Below are 22,387 nucleotides of genomic sequence, written 5' to 3' on the forward strand. Positions count from 1 at the left end.
ATCAGTTGGGGAACAGATGATTACGCCATAGTTTTACATGCAGCCAAGGGGCAAACTTTGCTGAGTGAATTAAAACGTCAGTGCGATAGGTATGGCATGAGAATTAATGTAAACAAAGCGAAGGTCATGTGGTTTTCCAGAAAGAGTTAATTGAGCTTAGTTAAGTATTAAATATCAAAATAGGAGTTCATAAACTAGAGCAGCTTACCCATCCCGTAATTGTTCTGGACCAAAATAGTCAAATTAACAGGGACATAAAACGAAGAATTGCGTTAGGCAAACAAAATTTCACAAGGACGAAATGAATGACTGAGACGCTGAGTTATGGTGCTCCGAAAAGGCTCGTAAAAACATTTGTATGGTGTGTACCTGTATTCATGTACGTGGTCTGTGCAATAAATATAAAAATAACAAAATGAAATCGCCTTTCTTCATGAATCTACCACGAAATTAAATGACTTGAAACATTTCAACCATGAGCTGGACACTATAAAGTCAATAGCAGTATCAAATGACTATAGTGTAAACATTTTCGCCAATCTATTGAAGAAAAATTTTCAAGCTATTTCACAATTATGCTCCCTCGGTCCAGCACAAGAAAAGCCCAAAAAGTGGCGTCGTGTATTGTTTGTGAGTGATCTTTCTAGTAAGATTTCCCGAAAATATAATAAAAAGAAATTGAATATCTCATTTCATAATCCGCATACTCTGGGAAAAATCCTTTGCCGCAACAAAGACAAATTAGAACCCCTCTTACAATTTGCCATTTACAAGGTGAAGTGTGATTCCTGTGAAATGTGCTACAGAGGCCAGACCGGAAGAAGTGTCAAAACCAGAATCAAAGAACATGAAAGATGCTGGAGGACTTTAGAAGAAAAATCACTCCCTGCTAAGCATCTACAACAATTATCCCACTCTTGCAAATTTAATCCGGGAATTATTCGCCACGAAAACAAGGGCAAAAGAATTGATATTTTAAAGCAACTTGAAATTGTGAAATTAGGTATGAATGTATTTTAAACGACAATATTTTTGTAAACCACCCTCCTCTCCTCAGGATCCCGTTTCCACAGCAAACAGTGAAACTCCCTCTCTCCAATTAACTCCACCCTTCGCGTATTTTCCCATCCAATTTCCACCCCCTACCCCCCACTCTCGGCATGTGTCGAAAGACCCTTCCCTGGTAATGTCCTTCTTAGAATCACTTGTGTGTCATCCCTTAACCTGCATCTATCCCCTCGATGTCTCCTTCCCGTTTAATCCTTATTTATTCTTCCCTCCTTCCAGGACACCAATTACCTGCCACCATCCTCTCAAATATTGACCACAAGTGCTTCCCCCCCCCCTCTTTTTACCTCTCCATTTCTTTAGTTTCCCTGTTTCTTTGGGTTTTCCATATTTCCCCTCTTTGTCCCCGCCTACCTTACTCCTCACTCTTTTCTCCCCCTCCCCTTTCTCAAACAGGTATAAATGCGATGTATCACATGTTGAATCTTGTCTTGTGCCTGAAGATGATTCGATGAACTAAAACGCCTCGTACGTTACAAATAAATCTGTGGAAAACTTCAAATTTTGGATTCCTCATAATACATCTACATAATACCCCGCAAGCCGCCGCAAGGGCTTGTGGCGGGGGGTGTTTGGTCACCACCCGTAAAAAGGAACAATACCAAATGCAAAACAACAACATGGAAAATTACACCCACAGCGGCGCACACACTCATTCAAAAATCCCTTCATCCAACACTCATGCAAACACATATACCATAAACCAATAAACAACTGCACCTCAGAATGCAGCACGAAAGCCATCCAACAACACGCAAGCCAGGTCATACCAAGCAAGAATGTGTAACACCACCACCACATGAACATGCAACACATAACACTCTACCCCCGAGGAGGATAATAAATATAAGACCTCATTTGGAAAGGATACGTGCATTATGACAGCAAAGTTAGTCATGGAAAGAGAATGTGACACAAATAGCCTTGATCCACACATACTTACGAGGCAGAAAGGACATTAATGGAAATCAAGTGAAATTAGCCCTTTGAGATAGTTAAAATACCCGCGGAACTGGAAGAGTTTCATGGGACCATTCATAATATTAATGCACACAGAATATGTTTGGTAGAATTGTTCAGAACGGTACAAGTTGCCATTCCAAAAAAAGGGAAATGCAGCAGACTGAGGTCCCACTCAGCCAAGTTGATACTTTGGAGAATCAATAAAAAGGAGAGGAGGGCAAATGATTATTTGGAGGAAGATCAGTTTCGGTTTAAGAAGGGCATAGATACCCGCGATGTCATAGAAGTAATGAGGTCACGGATGGAATGAAATATAGAATAAAGCCAGTACTTCTATGTTTCGTGTATTTCGAGAATGTTTTTCATTGAGTATGCTGGGCAGAATTGATGAATTTGTTTCTGAAGATGGGCGCTGAATGGAGGGAGAGGCGATTTATCTGTAAATGTTTCTGTTTGCGCAGGGGAATGGAGAGTTGGGTTGGGCGGTGCCAGGCAGGAGGGTGTGGAAGAACTTTCCGTGATCACCCAAGCCCCTCGCCGGGAGGAAATTTTAAAATGAATAAGAAAAGAGCTGCAGATAGGAATGAAAATAAGTGGGAAATTCATAATATGAGACATGGTCAACCAAATTAAATTAACCGGTCATCCAAAGGGCACAAACATTGCTGGAAGCATTAAGAATTAGGGTGATAGGCATGGGATTAGGATCAATGTAAATAATACAAACGTTTTGTGGTTTTCAACAAAGAGAAAAGCTAAGTAAGCGATAAAATTAAAGGGTAAAAAATAGAGCTAGTGGAACGGTATGCTTATCTTGGAAGTGTTTTGGATTAAGATGATCAAGGTGGCAGGGACACAAAAGGGAGAATTGCGCAAGGCAAAGAAGATTTCACAAGGAGGAGAGAATTGATGATAGAGACGTTGGTTAAGAATATTAAGAACTGCTCTTTAAACTTTTGTAAGGAGTGAAGGTTTGTACGGTGCGGAAATATGGTCGCTAGAGCTAGTTGATGGATTGGAGACTCTTGAGGGAGAAGCGAGGAGAAGAAAGATGTAAAATCGACGGAAGGGTTATCCCCAGCGAAGAAGTAATTGGGGTGCTGATGGAGTATAGGCAATTGTTAGATTAATTAATTCATAGAATACTCTCCGTTACATTGTGATGGGAGAGAGATACCGGGAGACATATATAAATAAGTGAGACATATTTCCCAGAATATGTTGCTAGCTAACGGTATATATTTGAAGTCGTACTGCTTTCAATTAAGTAAGTGAAGCTCAGAAAGCAAAGAGACCAAAGCTAAGTGAAGCAGAAATAAACTTGATCGATACGCGAAGAAATAATTTCGGCACATATGTTTTCATAAATGTGAAATTAAATCTTGAATATTTAAACACATGAAGACATTTTCACTTTTTGAGTTTTTTATATGGTAATATTAGTGTTCCAAGTTTAATTTGAAAAAACCTTTCCTCAATGTAATACAAGACTATCTGCCTCTGAGAATGGCCTAGAATCAAATGCGAGACCAATGTAACAACTCGTAGCTAACCACCGAAAGATTTCCTTTAATATTTACATATTATCGCTCCTTTTGCTGAACGAACTCTGACAAATTCAGAAAGCAGTATCCCGTTCAAATTTTTTATTCACATTTCCTTCGCCTATTTATAATTAACCCTTACTTGTTTTGGTTAATTGTATCCATAGTAACTTTGTGGAATTGCTTCATATCAAAATGAAATACACTATGTTATCCCACAGAAGAGCTTTATTGTACGACCCGGGTTTCGTCGAAGATCTTCCCTTACGATAAGATATGAACCCTTACTTGTATTTTTAATCTTGCATCTAGTAACGCATTCATGTTTAATTTTCCTCTCTGCGGGACCGCTCATAAATAACGGAGATTTATGTTGGATTGAAATCGACCACATAATTACGGACCACTTAAATACACGCCGGTGTGAGATGACATCCCACCAAGGAAATTTTTGTTTTTATTCCCGTAACGCATGCCGAGAAATTTCATTTTCTATACAGCTACACGGTAGAAAACTTTGTCGAGTAAAATATTGCAAAGCTAGATTATTATATCGGCTAAATGCAGAGCAGGTAGCATTGAGAGGGAAGGAGGGAGTTCCCTTCAAATCGACATTTTTTCGAACTCCGCTTTTCAGGCGTGACGAAAAAATATGCTACTCATTGTTTTGGAATACAGTGCTGCCAGTTCTGCCACAGCGATGCATCTATTGAGCAACGCTCTGCGCATCTTAGGGAAAAATCATTCAATTTCACATCTTCCGTACAGGTTCTTGATTCCCAGGGCAGCTGTTTGAGGTCGGTCGTTCAGTTAAGCGGTTCCTTCAACAGGTGATATTGTGCTTGGATTAAGATGAGTGGAATTGATGAGATTCTAGCTTATAAACGAAAAGAAGAAGAGGATTTCTATTTTATATTGGGCTGTGATGAAGATTCTTCTGTAGGTATCAATGTAGCACCCTTAAACTGTATTTCACTTCAAAACGTATCAATCTGTATTCATTTCTGTGGAAATTAGGTGGAACAAATACAAACGGAATATAAAGTGAGGGCTTTGCAGTACCATCCAGACAAAAACAATGGTGACAAAGAGGCGGAGGTGAAGTTTCAGAAGCTGAAGGTAAGTAGTAGTATTCGTAGCTTCATGAATTTTACGTTGCTTGATTCACTGAGTGATCGAGTTCATAACTTATGGTTGCGAAATTTTCCTCCGTTTATAAAACTGCGTTTGGAGTAGTTCATTCCAAGCGACAGCTGAGGCGAATGCTACATTCCATCGTATTACTTCTTTCACAGGAAGCAAAAGAAATACTCTGTGATCCAGAGAAGCGACTTAATTATGATAAATGGAGACGCAGTGGCATTACAATAAGCTACAAGCAGTGGTGCGGAATGAAAGAGCATGTGCAGCAGGTAATTAAATTTATTTTCCAAATTGAAATCACAATCATTTCCAATTTCTTGCAGGAATCAAAATTTTGAGTTGGAACGAAAGGCGGTATAGAAAGGGGGGGGGGCAATTTGATGCCCAGTGAAATAAGAGGAATTATAAGCTATTGTAAATTATTCTGTTTTTTATAGAATTAGGCAGGTATTTCTGTGTGTCAGAGTACAATCCGGGGAAATCGCAGTTCAAATGTTATATTGTTCAAGTAAGTTGTTGAGCTGATTTAGTACATTATCGAGACTCACTCTTGTTATTAATTCACAAGAAATTATTGAGCAATACTGCATAATTTAATTCGCACCAGTTACTCAGAGATACCTACGTGATGTTCGGAATTACCGAGAGTTATTGATACGGCAATCATGAGATTGTAGTCTTGTACCCTCTAAACTTCGGTACTGTGATCCAATAAACCAGTCCGTCCTGTGTTTGGGAGTTTTAAACTAATATGAAATTTGAATAAATTGAAAGCTAAGGAACCGTGCTAAAGCAATAGAATAAAGGTCAATTTTTGTTCCCTGTGCGGTTGTAAACTTGAATAATGAAAGATGAAATGCTGAGGGATTACTTACCTCTGAGCACTAATGCAATATATTATAATAATATTCCGCATGAGCACAAAGTATATGGCGCAAAGGGTTAGTTGTGTAATTGATATTTTATGTAGTGTTTTTATGGAGAGTCAGGGTATTCAATGAAATAATATTTGTCTCTCCATGCAGTCAATGCACTGGTCGATTCCAAAGACAAAAGATCGCATGATTCAGCCAGCAGAAGGTGGAACATCAAGTGTGGGCCCTTCTACATCGCGTGAAGGTCAGCGGAGGGCTTCGGAAGGTGGGGCAAATATACATTTTGGCAATCGCAATGTTGGTGGTATCAAATGGGAGTCAGATCCACCAAGTGATGTTGTGAACAAATTCCGCAATTATGAAATTTGAACTATCTGTCGGTGGTTCATTTTGCTCCGAATAATGTAGTAATTATCTTTTTCTCCAAGGGTGGTAATGTCTTCTATCCACTGTCAATATTCAACATGTCTTGTTGAATAGAGTAGGTATTCTTTGTCCTATGTGTTATAGGAAGGAATTAAACATTCTATAGATTAGTGTATCCGATAAAAATTTTGGCTGTATCTTAACTTGGGTCATTCTCTGCAAAGGGGATTAGTTATGAATAAGACTTGATATTTGATAGGAATGGTCTTCTATAGAAATCATATATATTTAATTGATTCATTTAACATTTTAGATCAGAAAGATTCAGGGAGCATGAAAAATAATAAAAAGATGCTAATATTTTAGGAACACTTATTTTTTTGTTCTTAAAAATACTCAAAAGCAGTATTACATGCAAACATTGAGACATCCACCTACAAATAGGCTTTATTACTATTTTTTGATGGGTAAAGGATGAGGTTTGCATGTGCTTAATCCATCTCTGTGATTTTACTCTTATTTTGTGACCAAAATTCACTCCATAGTTTAGATCTTCTCATTCATGTGCTCTGTTATTGCCGACTTTTTGTGATTGAATGGTGTTCTTTTGAAAATTTTAAAACTATTTTTACTGGTTTTTGGTAAATATGTATTTATCTGCAGTAAATAAACTGACGTACGCATTTAGGTGAATTGCTTTAGGAAAATGAATATCAGGCAATTTGTTCTAAGATTTTACAAAAAATATTTTCCATTTTAAAGTGCCAAAAAGAGATATTCCTAACAGACTGTGGTAAAATGAAAGGCGATGGTTTTTAAGATTTTTGTATGACTTTAAAGTGTGGAGAGATTGTATAGACAAGTGTTTGTTAATTATATCAATTTACCAAACAAAAATATCAGAGCCACATATTTTGTTGCTCTTCTGATGGAATTTTGTGTGTTGTTGGAAGTAGATCTGAAGAGAATCTATATATTGTGTACAGAATAGGATAGTTTGGAGTGGACTTAGAATCTGTTTTCGTAATGTGGATGGTAGCTAACGTTATATGTGTGGATGCTGTGTTTCCTTAACATCTAATATATTATACAAAATAATATTGTAACTATGGTGTGTTCAGTTTTTCCTTTCCATGAAGGTTATATTTATTAAAATGAAGGTTATATTTATTAAAATCGTTTTTGCTTATTTGTTACTTACTGCCTGCCAAAGTGGTTCTTGTAGCGTGAACAATTAAATTCTATTTTTTATATGCTATTTTGTAATGTTTCATGCATGAAATTTCCATGTCTTTATATGATTATTTTTTTTAAGGGAATACAATTTTTATTATTGCAATTTCATTAAATTTTTCAATTAATTTATTTTATCATTGATGTCTTTCCAGCATAAATTTCTGGGTTCTCCCAATTAGTTTTGTGGCAATATCATTCCAGGCCCTCTTATTTAAAATCTGATCCTGATTGGAACGATGAGTTACAGATTTATCTCGTCCTGATGGTCACATAGCAAATGTGTGTATGATTTCTAACTTTAAATAATTGATATAATATTTGTTATAATTTTATATTTGAATGGTATAGCAGTAATCTTTATTTGCTCCTCGCGTTTTGACATAAAGCAGACCATAGGTATATCATTATACAAAATCACAAATGGAAAAGAATCCCAAAGGTACAATGTTTTCTCGAATGGTTTATGCTAATGATATACACACCCTGAGAGTTAATTCTATTTTTTCTCCCTCCGAAGATGGTGGGTCTGCATCCACCAAAAATTGTAGCTATTATGTCGCCTTTATTGAAGTTCTCTAATTTCATTTAACTTCATAATGTTTGCGTGTCTCTTTCCAAAGTATCAGAAGAGTCTGCAAATAAAAAAATACATTTCTATTAATATTTTGCTCTCAAATGTAGCAAATCAAATCACATGTATTAGGGAAAATTTCAGTGTAACTGGTCTCTACTGCGGAATAGACTCTAGAATATCTATTTTGTATTTCTATCTTACAAAGCATATGAAAATAGATTCTGGGTTTCAATGGTGCGGAGGTATGATGTTTGGAATTAATGAATGGTGTAATGAAAAATTTGGGGATTTATGCCATTACCCTGTAAATGGATTGTATGCTCTATTTTCTCTAGTTTCAACAATTCGATGAATCTGTGTGTGATCTTAACTGCTAACATATTTTAAGGTAATGATATGTCAGGGCTGTCAACTTTTTATGGTCAAGACAATTTTATTTTTGGAATCTCTTTTAATAAAACACGCTCAATATGAAGAGTAAGCATATCTATCAGTGAATGGGATGCTATATTTTATTTTGACCTAAAGTCTACTATGTACTGTTATGCCTGTTAAGGTGATATGGTTTTATTTTCTGGCGTTCAAAGAATTGAATAGTATTTTCTGCTGGTGAAATGTCCCCCCCCCCTCTATTTAACGATGAGGATGGGATGAATTTCTGCTGACAAACTGTGAAAGGCAGACCCTTTTGCATAGAATGACTCGAATACTAGTTTCTTTGTGTGCAATATTTAGCTTTGATTTAGCTGCTGGTCAGTAGTGTATCTCGTTGGATGGGTATCCAGTAAATGTTTTATGCATCATACTATGTGTGTTTGATGTTTCATGTTAACTGTGAAGTAAATTTATTATATTAAGGAAGGGTATTGGTTCTTTATGTTTATAATACTCATTTTGTAGAATGGTTTTGGCTTTGATAATCTTCAGGGAATGATGAACACACTTCAACTGGTGGTAAATGATCATTTTCTTAGTAGTTTTTAAAATGTATGTTATATGCTCAGAAATGAGCATCTGTGATTATTGTAACAAGAAGAAATTGCTGTGTTGTAAACATTTGTACTTGTAGTCGGAATCAGTGAATGGAAACGTTCACTGAGTAAATGCTATACTGTACCTGTCTGACATATTTCAAGTCCTACTCTAGTCTTAACTTGACACAATGGGATGAGAATATGCTACACATTTTTTATGAAAATGTTCAATATATACTATAAGCATAATGGAAAACATGTAAGAATAAAATTAAATGTTTATGTTGTGCAATGTCAGGCATTTTCTCCAGCTGAGTAGGGAGGTGCATAAGGTAAAATTTTAAACGTACTTAGAAACAAAGGCATAATATATGTACTGCTGTATTACCCCTTGAGCAAAGAACTCCTCTTCTTGTTTGAGCGTTGTAAATGAGGCATGGGAAACAGGGTATTAGTCATTGAATTTATTTTCTGGTGGTACTCTGGTAGCCTCTTTGTTAGAACTAAATGTGCGTGGCTTTATAGTCTTTGCAAGAGGTGCGTAAAGGGGTCAACATATTGTTTTACTTAGTGGAATGAATGGATGAGATGGAGGAAGCCTGGTTCTGTATTCATCACTGTCCATAACACATTCCTATGGTTCCTTTATTTAAAAAAATATTTAGATTTAGCAAGAGCTCTGAATTTTCTCACATGGTGATGGGGTCCAGTGTTATTGTTTTCTCAGCATTAGTTGGTTGTGAGATGTCATTGTAATGCAAGCACATTTTATGAAACAAATCTAGATGTTTGTCTTAGAATCAAGAGAAATATTGTGGTATACTTTCTTTAATGTTTCTATGGATTTATTTTAGTCAATATTGGTCGTTATACCAGTTTGATTATCCTTGTTTTATTTATTTTGTTAGCAATATTGTGTCAAATGTATTTTATATTTCAGAAAGTTTATGTATTTATATAAGTTGTTTATCAAAATAAATATACATATTGCACATTTTTTGTCTTCTCTGATTTGTTATTGTTGTGCAAATAAACTGAATTTGGTGATAAACTTGAATATGTCAAAAAAAAGTCCCATCAATTATTTTTAAATATTTCATGTGGCAAAAGACTTAGTCCCAGGAATGATATGTTAGAGTAATGTATCCATAATGTATTTGGACTTGTAATTATAAGACTAAGAATATTAAAAATCTTAACTCATTAGAGAGAGTACCAATCCACCAATATAAAATTTAGCATTTATCACAAAATGAGTTTTTAATAATCCTAAGTGTAAGTATGTGGATTTCTCGATTAAATTCTTCATAATACTGAATAAATGAATCACTTTGGTGTGCAAAAAAATAAATTAGGGTTAACACCCATGGTGAATTAATTTCTGGGTGCTTAATGACGCTTTTATTTATTGGGAATTGAAGGGTCTTATTTATTCTAGCTAAATGGACATATGCAGTGTAAACTGTAATTAGTATATTATTCTAAAGTAAATTTTAATTTCCTGTACATCAATGTAAGCGTTACCCTAGCATATGCTTCCTCACGTCTGGCGGGACCTTGTATCCACACTTTCTCTGTCATGTGGATTTTCAGCATGTGTTGTGCATCCCTGCATTCATCATTACCCTGGGATCGCTAGGTTTCTCCTGGATGTGCCAAGCAATCCCAAAATTATCATCGTGTGTAGTTATGAAAAATTAATTCGTTGGATTTAAAAAAATAATGTTTCAAACAATATGCACCATACTATATCTGGCAAAGAATAAATTTCAATAGTCTTCCCTGAAGCTCTTGAAGGTGCCATTCTCTGAAACCAGATTATTATTCATATCCTTCATGTTGCCTCATGGAGGTTAGAAATTTCCACTTTTCAAGACACAAAGTTACCAAACGGATAGCTGTTGGCGTTGCTCTCTTCTTGAGATGATCTTTCTCTTGTGATTAATGGAAATTAATGATTCCTGTGAATTGAAAGTGGGTGAAAATGACAAAAATTAACTGCGCTTTTCATCACTGCCAGAAGTAATGTATATTTTTGAATTCGAGACCACAATAAAATAAATATTGTGAGATTTTGCCTGAAGCCCATATGTATTTTTAACCAGAGAATTTCACTGCATGAACAAAAATCCTTTATTTATTTATTTATTCAGTATTAGTCCGAAAACAGCACATTTTGGCCTTTACATCGAACTATTAACAACGATAACAATGGTCACATTTACAAACACCCAAGCCCTAGGTGCAGGGAAACTCACCCAGGCGGGAATCGAACCCGCGACCCTTGGAATGGCAGACGAGGACGTTACCCCGCCGCCACCAGGGTCGGCAAGTCGGTTAATTTTCAAGCTAGGAAATTTTTTGTTGAAATAAGTTCCAACAAAACCTTGTTCACATTGGATAGGTCAGAAGGCAGCAGGAGCAGTAAAGAATTGATTGCGTGCAGCGTGGGGATTTCTTTCCGCAGCCTCCAACCAGCCCTCATAAAAGATGTTTTCAAAACCATCCATCTCCGAGACCTACCAAAAGTTATCATGAAGATATATCCATGAAAGGGGAAAACTACATTCAATTCCTTATGCTCAACATCCAGTGTAGCCATTGAGTCAGTTAAAATATCTATACCTAATTCACCTAAAGAAAAACTTGTTTTTATCAGGTAAACAACAATTTGTCCCCGTGATTGAAATTAATTTAAAAGCATTATCTGTTTTGGTTTTATTAGGGTTTTACTATTATACCTTATATAAATCAATCCATATTTCTACGAAACTGGAGAGGGTGCTGCAACAGTAACTTTTGATAGAGTCATCTGCAGTTTCTTAGAATTTATCTAAGATTGATAAACACCCTAGTGTTTAAAAGTAGGCTTTTAACCTAGTGGACTGAAGCCCATTGCGCACAGCTAAGAATACCTGTGACATTGTAGGTACGGTATTTCATCACGACACATTGTTCCTATGAAACTGCCAAAATTTTGGAGTCTAAAATGTTGCCTCAGGAGCTTAACCAGCTAAAGCACTTGGCCCGACATCGAGGGATCCAGGTTCGAATCCTGCTCATGGTGAATGATTTTTACACTTTGAAGATTGCTGCATTGCAATTATTTGTTTCAATTATTTTTAAACTCCTGCCATTGTCGACGAAGGGCAAAACAAACCACTAAAAAAACATTTCTGGTGAGCACAGGGTATTGACAATGAGCATAATGAACTAGGGAAGTTCTGTCCTGTTTCATAAGAAAAGATATGCTATTTTAAATGACATTGTCAACTCCTAAAATATCCACGCACGTAAAATGTAATTTTCTAGGTCATTGTATGAAAATCACAAGGTTTAATTTTGTCACATTTTAAAATTAATTTTAGTAGGAAATATGCCTTAAGCACCTACTTACTCAGGAGAGAATGATAAAGTCCTCTCCCAATTTAAGAGAGTGAACCATAATTTTCCTCTGGATCAAAACACACCCTAACCTTCCATGGCTTGATTGAGTTTAGTGATGGGGAGATGCGCATATTGCCCGAGGATGCCTGGAAACCAATCATCAGGAATCAAACTTCATTTATTCTGTAATAATTGCAAGAGAAACTGGAAAACCCGATGAAAAATTAAATATTCAGCCTTCCTTCATAGAGCAATGGACACCGTATTTCAGTGAAAGGGATACTCCTCATTAACAAACTAATTGTCATGGTGATTTTTATTGAATTTACAGACGTTTCCAGATTTTACGTACCCCCAAAAGTTCCCCGACTACAATGTATTCAAGACCAATTTGTTGTTTGTTGATCAAGCGGTTATTCATATTTAACATTACTAGAAACACAAATTTGCCCTAAAAAAACTTTTCTACTTAAGAGCCAAATTCTTAGTCCTAAAAAGAGTTCAGAAGTAGGTAACATCTGTTAAGCATTTTTTTAATTGAAAAACAAAGAGGTGGTGCTTCTTAAATACTTTGGTAAAAAAACATATTATTAACCAACTTTCCCAAAAATATGGAAAATTCAGTGGCAGAAGGCATTAAGCAAATCACTCAAAAGTCATAATAGATCTCCATGTTAATCTCAATATCATGTTTGAATTGGAACCATAATCAAATGGGTTCCCAAATAGGACAAATACTCAAGCTATTCAATCATAAACTAATTATTTTCCATACAATAAGGGACAAGCATGTACTGGTAATACTTACATGAATATTGTTATAGATATATTAATAATTCGGCTTTAATTGGGCAAAATTGAGACTGCGGCAGTCCCTCCTTCCATCTAACCCATAAATATAATGGTGCTTATTCAAATAACTGCAGTTCACTTAGTAATCTCATTGCTTATTCATATACTAATGTTATATGTATATTACTGATATTATAGTTACACAAGAGGAGCACTCTTTATTTTGATTGACTACTCATAAAAAAATGTTGTCAATATGGTATAAAAATTTAAGAATGTCTGGATCTTTTGGAAGGCATTAACATGAATAGAAGAACTTGGCGAGAAATTGTAGGAAATATTTCAACACTAACTTTAGCTACCCAGCTAAGTCTGCACACAAATGTGAGAATTTCATAGCACAAAAATCATTTACGTAAACTGGGATTCAAACAAGGATCCTTCAATTTATGGAAATTCACAGTGTAAGAAGTCACCTTAGTAGGTTGATTGTCTAAAGTACTCCGTTATAAATTGATGAATGCAGATTCAAATTCCAAGAACCATTTTTTCCTCTGAAATTCTCACAAAAATAAAGAGAATTGAATGCCAGGAAAAAGGTTAAAATATTAAAAAAAATCCAAAAGGTATGATGCCAATGAAATCAGTTTTTAATCAGGAATTTTTGTAGCAAATACAATGTGAATTTTAAATTCTCAAAATTGTACACATAGGTGGCCCACAGCATTATTAACAACCTTGAGTGTAAGAATGTAAAACAATGTAAAACCAATCAACAAATAAGATATTACCAATCAAATGAATGGTAAATAAAACATGAAAACATTTCAAAATTTTTGGACAAGTCATACAAGATGAAAGTCCTCTTAAATCTTTGGCATTAATAAAACAGATCACTAAATTCACATTTGAAATTATCTCATTACAAGGTCAGGACTGCCATTTCCATCAAATTGATAGTCTTAAATCTAAACTCACAAAAAATAATCATGTCATTTGGGAACGCCAATAAAACTCATGGTCTTACAAAATTTTGCACCATTTAGTTTATCTCCTCTTTCAAGTAAAGCTAAAAATGTACTCTGGAAGTACCTCACCGTCTTAACAAACAATTGACAGAAGATTTATTGTGCAGGATAAAATTCTCAAACTTTGGAAATCATTAAATTCATTATTAAACAAACAATTTCCACTTTGTTGTACTTAAACAGTGGTATTCATGTGCTTCTAAGTTTAAATATGTAAGCTATAACCCATTATCATCAGAGTTGTGTATGTTTGGAAACTAATATATCTCCGATTTTGCATATGCAAGAAGTGGCCTATGCTGCCAAGAGATTGCTATTTCCACTTTAATTGCCATTTCTGTCAGTAGGCAGGAGCTTTCCTCCTGACAGTGATTATTAATAATTATCAATTCACTGACATCAGGGAATTTTTACTTGCAGGCTCTTTGATTCAGGTACCCGAGATATACTGATATAATATAAGGGTTTAAAACAATTTTACAGCTTCATTTATTATGAACGTAAAAACAAATGAGTACAATTAGAATTAAAACAAAATAATTTCAGTACTTCAAATGCACATACTAGACCAACTACAAATGGAAAACCATGTAACTGCATTTAACTAAATTACCTAACTGTAATAGCTTAAGTGTGTTCTAAATAAAATAACATGCTTTTTTCTAACATTACAAATTACAGGCTCTGAAACACCACACTGAACTGGCTGATGGAAATTTCAATGAACACTTTTACAAAATCTTAGGTGTAATTAAGAGTTAAAAATTTGGAATGAAAAACTAACATTGCATAGTTCAGCACTTCACAGAAATGCAGTTGAAGTTTGTAAAAACCAGTTTAACAAAAGAGCTCCAAAAATTACAAAATAATTTGGACCCTTAACTGCAATACGACCAGCAGATTCATTTGGCATAGCCCCTTAATGCGTACCACTATCTCCATGGGACCACACACAAGTACATTTAAAAAAAGCAATACCCACTATTTTTTCCTTTGAACATCATTAGAAACTGGAAAACTTAAAATGTAACAAATCCCTTTCAATGCAACAATTTCAGAGAGTAAAACTCATTCCCCTTGACCCGGATTCGAGCCCAGATCCCTTGATGCCCGGCTAAGTGCTTGAGCCAGTTAAGCTATCGAGGTATCATCTTAAACGGCAAACGCCTCCGTTACAAGTTACTGCAGCGGCTTACCCCACAGTTTCTAGGAATTTGTCTAAGGTACAAACAACGGAAGTGTTGAAAGTTGGTTTTAACCTTGCAGACTGTGGCGAATCGCACACAACTACGAATGCCTGTGAAATTGTATGTACGGTATTTCATCACAGCATCTTGTTCCGTTGAAGCCCCCAAGAGTTTAAGAGGACACCTCGATAGCTTAACTGGCTAAAGCACTCGACCGGACATTGAGGGATGAACCCAGGAAAGGTGAATGATTTTTACACTCTGGAATTGTTACATACTAGCAGATGAATCCGTTGAAAGTTACCATTGCGACATCTCCTGCAGTTTCTAGGAATTTCAGAAATCCCTATTCAGAATGTTTTGCACCCATTTCCTCTATTAAAGCCACATTTAAAATTTAACTATGGTAAGCCACTGCTAATTGGTGTTATTCAATAGCATTTTTTCAATCCATTAGTAGCTACAATTAACTGCAACAAAGCATTTTAAAAATAAAAAGATCACTTTCCCAAGTTTTCATTGCATGGAAATGTAGTAATGAATACCTAAACAAACATTCAAAAAACTTCTAAGGGTCACTTCATCTAAGTTAACTGCATTTTTCTGTTAGCTCCATTTTCCAAAATAATTCAATTTTAAATGAGACCAACATTCGAAATTTTTGTACCAGAACACAATGTAATAACATTCTCAGATATTAAAGAACAACACAAAAACTCTGACCAAGTTCAGTGGGTGGAAAATCAATGGTATTCGCCAATGGTAGGATATTTAAAGTATCATTTGCAAGTCTTTCATGGGGTTTAATTCCTATAATAAGGGGAGCTGACAGCATCAAGAGATAATCTATATTGAACACGTCAACATATAAGATTCACTGGGCCAGGAAATCCAACGGATATGAAACCGTACATTTTACTTTCAATAATATGAGGACTATTACTCAGAGGAGTCAACATTTCATACTGCAACAAGAATGTAAAAATTAACCGCTCATCATCACCGCAGATCGTCGATTATAATAAGCCTAAGTTTAAGAGGCACTACCCCAGGCAAGTAGTGACAAGATTCTCCCAGGGGATACGGCTCTCTCAAGGTGCATTTTTAACAGTGGTGATCACAGATAGAGTGGCAAAATATTCCCCAATTCACTTTTTATAATCAACATACATAAAATAGAAATTGTAGGTGTTAGGTCACAAAATATTACAAACATTAAAGATGCACTCAGCACTGCCATAATTGCCTGGATAAATGGGCGCTGAGATAATTCATGAACTTCTTCCCGACTCGCTCTTTAAGTTTATTCACATATTTTTCAAGAGTTAATTTCCAATTACTGGCCTGCATACGACATACAATTGCTATCATGCACCAGCAAAATCAAACTAATTTGGAGAAAATACCACAGAATGAGAAATGTCCATTTCCACCCAAAGGGATTTCAAACTCTATCCTCCTTGAATGTGCAAACAACATACAAAGTAAAACAAATGGGAATACCCTCATTTCAAAAAGCCTGATGGAAACAATATGCTGAGTATTCAATCAAATTGGCACAAAAACAATCACATGAGAATCATTACGGAAGGAACTCTCCATTTCATGACGCCTCTACTTCACAATAAATCTAAAAAAACTGCATCCAACACCACAAGGCTCTTCTTCTATCTCTCACCAACTACACATGTGTGTATGTACTTCCGTGGGTGTGCATATTAAATCATGACTGGTACAACATTGTGGGATGTAGAATGCTATGAAGATTGGCTGGTCTTTGTAAGAGATATTAGGGCATGTGGAAGCAAGGTTTAAGGGAAGGGGACTGTCCGGAAGGATGAGGAAAAGGTCTCCAAGGAAGTTCATCACTTTATGTGTACGGGTGAAGAAGGTGGTATAGAGGTTTGACAGTGTAATGGTTTTGGATTTAGGGCATCGAGTGTATGGGGAGAGAAAGGGATGATGCAGTGGTTGAGAAGGGAAGGTGAAAGTCACATTTAAGAAGGGAGGCTTTGATGTTATCTTAATGATGGACGAGTGTTGAATGATCATAGCAAATGCGATGGAGAGTGAATAGGGGATCGCATTTAGTGCGTGGAAGTTGGCAGCTGTTGAAATTGAGGTACTATTGGTGGTCTTAATGGGGATGTAAAGGCAAGGCATTGCTCGAAACACTGAGACTTCTCTATCACCTCATTGCCAATTTGGGAGAAGTTGCGCTCTAGCACATGTCTCTCAAATAGGCAACTGTAGCAATTCATTTCAAACAACGATAAAGGTTTTATCTCATGACTCTATCTTAAATAGTGCTGTAACTGCGATTGGGAAGAAAACATGTCATTCAAGAATAGATAAACTTTTGGTAAAAGTGAAACTCTGAACAAAAATTACCAGGAAAATTGTGTGAGGAGTGAAACCTAGAGATCTTGCTTAGAGTTCATTTTCCTAGACAAGAGTACTCATGAACATCAACTAAATAGCATCTAACTGGAGTCATTTCCGGGGCATTAACCATACATGAGATGGTAAGTGTTGCATAATAATTTGCTACAGCCTTTACAAGTCAAAGCACACTAAGCATACCAAAAATAGATTCAAAAGTAAATTGTTGAGATAAAAATATTTCAATATGAAAATAAATTAGCATTACTTAAATTGCTAAACATTTTGCACAAAGACATTTCCAAGCCAAGATTTGGCTATTATTGCGTAGACCCTATTGCCAAATGCAGCTTATGCCCAGCATCCAGAGGATCAAAAATTCTTTTGAGAAATGAGAATTCCATCCTGAAGTTAATTCACAATGGAAAACCTCCACGTTTAATTGTGCAACTGAAAACCTGCTTTTTCTTGGTGTCGGAGATCTTCTTAAGAGTAGTTCCTTAGTAGTGCAGAGGGAGAGGTAATCATACATTAAAATGCTTTAAGTATGGGGAACCACATCACAAAACAGATTTTTCTAAGAGTATCTATTTAGTCAACACATTTCAGCAAAAAAAATCCTCCGCACTTTGGGGGACATATATTAGTAGGGGTGTGCAAAGCTTCATTATTATCAATTTAGACAAAAATCAGTTGTAACTTTAAGAACTTGAATCATGCCATGAAGAGTTGTCAACGAAATTGCAAAAATGTTATGTACATCACAACTTTCTTGAAGGCCAAATTCATAAGCCAAAAAAATGAGCAATTTTGTTAGTGCTGGCATATAATTTCAAACACAGAAGAGGGCAATGCATGATAAAAATGTTTTCAAGATTATTTGAAAGAAATTATCAATTCAAAAGATTAAGCATCAAATGATCGCATAAACTCTACCCATGACTGATATTATATATCCACCGAAATGGTACTTCAAAACATACACAATAGTATTGGATAGCTGATAAGTTCGGAACACAGAATTTTATTCTTTAGATGAAGTCCTTTGTAGTATGTTGCTTCGGATGCAGCGAGCTGAGGTACACTCATGCACCATCAAACGCCAATATCTAGGAGATACATGGACACTAGAATTGCACCACATGCACATACAAGCAACTGAAAGAGTTTGGTGGCATTTTGATCAGTTTATGAATAACTAATATCATTTATCAATTACTATGAAATGGATACAGAGATGATAAGCTAAGGCACACTTATTAGAAAACATGATGAGTAGTAGGTTCTTCATGCAGACCTTTACTTTAGCACAGAATGACAAATCAAGAGATTCAAATTCAACCTTCGCATATTATCATGTATGTCGTTGGAAAATATTCATTCATCCACATGATTTGGAACAATGAAACCCCTCAAATAAGTGTTTTGGGCGTAACTTTGCGGAAGTATTCCATGATGAACAATGTCAAAATAAAACTTTGTCAATGCACATGAAAAATAAACTTCAATGCTACCCAGGTTTCACTGCAGCGCAGCACCACCAGGCCTAATGGTAATCATGCCGCACCGCAATAAAACCTAGGTCACATTTAAGTTTAGAGTACATGTCAATGTACAAAGTTTTATTTTGAAAACTCTAATGCCATGCTGCAGTATCCTTATTAAAAAAAGACATTGCAAATGAGCTGCAAGACTTATTGGCTAGAAATCAATTACTAAAAGTACTGATACATTATGCAAAAATATTGTGAAGCTTATTTAGAATATTAGAAGAAGCTATGAAGAATAAGGAGACACATTAAAGTGACGACTGTCATAAGGGATGACAGTTAGATCTCCAAGTGAGTTATCCTATTTTGACGTAATGGAATATTTAAAATCACGCTTGAGACTATCTTCCGAGCCCTTGGATTTAATAATGGTTTGGTGCAGTCACTTTTAAGTCTTCTTTATGCTGCATGAAACCACAGACAAATATTAAATACAGCGATGGCAAATATTAATTAATATTCTCATAAATACCTCATTAAGATATTGTTTCACGTGCATAACATTTACTTATCAAAGGTGGTTTAATATTAGGTAGCACATGAATTCAACACTTTGCATGCCATACCTTATACCTGCATGCATGTATACATCGTGTGTTACATTTGCACAAACTGTAAGTACGCCCATGTATTATTATAAGTCATTTAAGATACAAATCATGACTCATTCCTTGGGAAAAAATACCCTGCTTTGCACACCCCCAGTGAATATAATGTAAAGGCTCTCCTGTACATAAAATCACATACATATCTAATTAACATTGAAAAAAAACATTCGATGAAGCATGTATAATTGCGGCATTCACTGTGAGCATCAGAAGTTATTCCATTACATGTTTTCAAGTCTATTTTTATATTTCACAGATTTTTGTGGCAAAAACCCCCAAGAATTAACGGTAAGGCACGGTGAAGATAATGACTGCACGAGTATTAGCAGGTGGAATGGTAGGCTACTTAAAAACAGCTTCTCAAGTTAACCAGTTCCAAGAACAAACAGTGAAGGCAGCAGACTAAAAGGGTTTCATTCCACTATTCCATTCAGCCTTAAGCAGTTTATCGGTACAAAAACTGTACAAACATCAGGACAATAGCAAATATGAAATTTAAGTATTGTAGCCATTAAATGATATGAACTTGGAATTTGATTGCCTACTTCTTTGAGATTTCCCATGAGCCTTACACCAAATATTAAGTAGATTCATTGAATCACCATTTAATTAAGCATTAACTACAAGGAACAATTGAAGTACCATGCCACAAATTTGAGATTCTTCATTGGCCATCTTGTTTGTCAAAGAACTCGTAAATGTCATTTAGTCTTGAAGAATTTCTTTATCAGGGGTTCCGACACACGTGCAGCCAACTCTCTGAATCACATGGGTTGCTGTGTAGAATGCAGAACGCATGCATGTCTCAATTGGCTTATTGCACACCAGCTTAGCTAAAAACCCTGAAAAGGCAATAATATCTTATTGAAATCAGAATAATTACAACAACTTATACCATATGATTGCATTGACAGAAAAAGTACACAATTTAGGCAATTAATTTAGAAATGAGGACTTCCACCATAAGTTTCAACATTCCCAATTTTTCTGAACCCTCTCTTTGGCCAAATACTGGTATGAAATATAAAGGGAAGGCGGGTAGACAATACTCCTGCTTTAATTAAATAATAAATAATATTAACACTAGCATTAAGTATACGCAATACTGGAAACCCACAAAGCTTTGAGATTCAAATGAAGGATTCCATTCAAAATTCATCAAAATTCATGATTTACATTACAGACTATTTGTTTTCAAAAGTCAGCATGGTTTTTTCAACTTCTTTGGAGTTGAATGGTGTGAGAAATGCTGAGTTTGAACAGATTTTTAGACTATGAATCAGCAGACTCTAGCTTTTCCCAAATTGAAATTGACCATCCAAATGATTTGCAATATCAACAGATTTTATACTGGAATATGATTAAACTTTCTGCAGGGAAGATTTTTTCGGCTCAAATTATTCTCATTCATAACATTCCATGCATCCTTGCTGAGATTACTTGATGTTGATAAATGCTGACTGAAGGAATTCCACTTAAACGCATTAATCTCAAGCTTGTATTTTTTAAGAAGCTCTCTTAACTTTTTATGGAGGGACGAGTCCAAAAATTTGCACTGAAAATGTAGATTTCTTACCCTTGCATCCCTATCAAGTAGCGCTGGTGGAAATTAGATATTTCTATGATCTTGCTTAGAGGTAATGGTTTTTGAAGGGAAATCCTGATTATAAATCATTACAAACTTATAGAGGAAATGATCAGATTTAGAATCAATATGAAGTGTGTTGTCGTGGTCCCTTGGCAATTCCTCTGTCAGAACAGCCATCGCACGGCATGAGTGAAGCTGATGCTGGCCTCAGGTGTCACACACAATCAAACCTGGCTCCACTAGTCAGCTGTCCAGTGCTCTCTACCCCCTGGACTACCACACTCCTCTATTTAAGCAACAAGATACATCACATATGTAAATGAATGATGGATCCAACCGATCCATTTGTTATGGATTGAAATGCATGGGGATTTGGATGGTGGGGTGGCTAACGTACAGGCTTTCCACTAAGAGGGCCCAGCTTCAAATCCTGGAGACAACAAATATTTTTCAGTGGTATCCCAATCCCTACTTGAGGTGCTTTGCGGAAGGCACTATGAGTGAGTACGATGTCTGTTGGATGGGACATTAAACTGCGGACTCCTTGGTGCCTTTTGACAAGAGTGGGCCAATGCCGACGCCAGGTTTCTCTCTAGCCTTCCTCATCCATCTCTAATGACCTTAGCTGTCGGTCGCCTCCCCTAAAAACTACTACTAACTTGAAATGCATATTGTACCAGATCTTCTCACAATGTGAACTGGAGAATTCATTTAGTCAGTAGAAATACACAACAGCATTCTTATAGTCAACATAGAGATTTGACAAAACTCTATACAGTTTTGAAACACCCCACCAGTAGTAGATTTACGGGAGGCGACCGACAGCTGAGGTCATTTGCACTATTGGGGATGGATGGGAAAGGAGGAAGGGTCGAGAGAAATCTGTGGTCGGCATTAGCCCACTCTAACCAAAAGGCGTCAAAGGGTATGCAGCTTAATATCCCCTCTGATGGGCCTCATACTCACAGCAAGTGCTCTCCGCAAAGCACTTCAAGTGGGGATCAGGATACCACTGCAAAAGATCTGCTGTCTTCAGGATTCGAAAGCTCTGGGAGGGAAGCCGATATGCTAGCCACCGCACCATCAAGATCCTCAACACTCCACAAGTATTAAGCAGAGTGA

At 36.1% G+C, this 22,387-nt stretch overlaps 2 protein-coding genes across 3 annotated transcripts in view; one reads left to right on the plus strand and one right to left on the minus strand.

Moving 5' to 3' along the window:
* Nucleotides 1-4,342: 4,342 nt before the first annotated feature.
* Nucleotides 4,343-9,711, plus strand: jdp (DnaJ domain-containing protein). The gene is made up of 4 exons (XM_071584046.1): nucleotides 4,343-4,514; nucleotides 4,593-4,694; nucleotides 4,871-4,987; nucleotides 5,744-9,711. Exons 1-4 carry the CDS (start codon nucleotides 4,428-4,430, stop codon nucleotides 5,960-5,962), a joined length of 525 nt encoding a protein of 174 aa, XP_071440147.1. The 5' UTR covers nucleotides 4,343-4,427; the 3' UTR covers nucleotides 5,963-9,711.
* A 3,838-nt stretch (nucleotides 9,712-13,549) lies between these two features.
* The window catches only part of Adk2 (Adenosine kinase 2), a 37,729-nt gene continuing 28,891 nt past the window's right edge, over nucleotides 13,550-22,387 (minus strand). For both annotated transcript variants that reach the window (XM_071584047.1, XM_071584048.1), the window contains exon 8: nucleotides 13,550-20,519. In XM_071584047.1, coding sequence (XP_071440148.1) covers nucleotides 20,383-20,519 — 137 coding nt within the window. In that variant the 3' untranslated portion in view covers nucleotides 13,550-20,382. The remainder of the gene's footprint in view (nucleotides 20,520-22,387) is intronic.

The sequence above is a fragment of the Hetaerina americana genome, unplaced genomic scaffold (assembly GCF_022747635.1).
Source record: "Hetaerina americana unplaced genomic scaffold, ioHetAmer1.1.p SCAF_16, whole genome shotgun sequence".
Taxonomy (NCBI): Eukaryota; Metazoa; Arthropoda; class Insecta; order Odonata; family Calopterygidae; genus Hetaerina; species Hetaerina americana.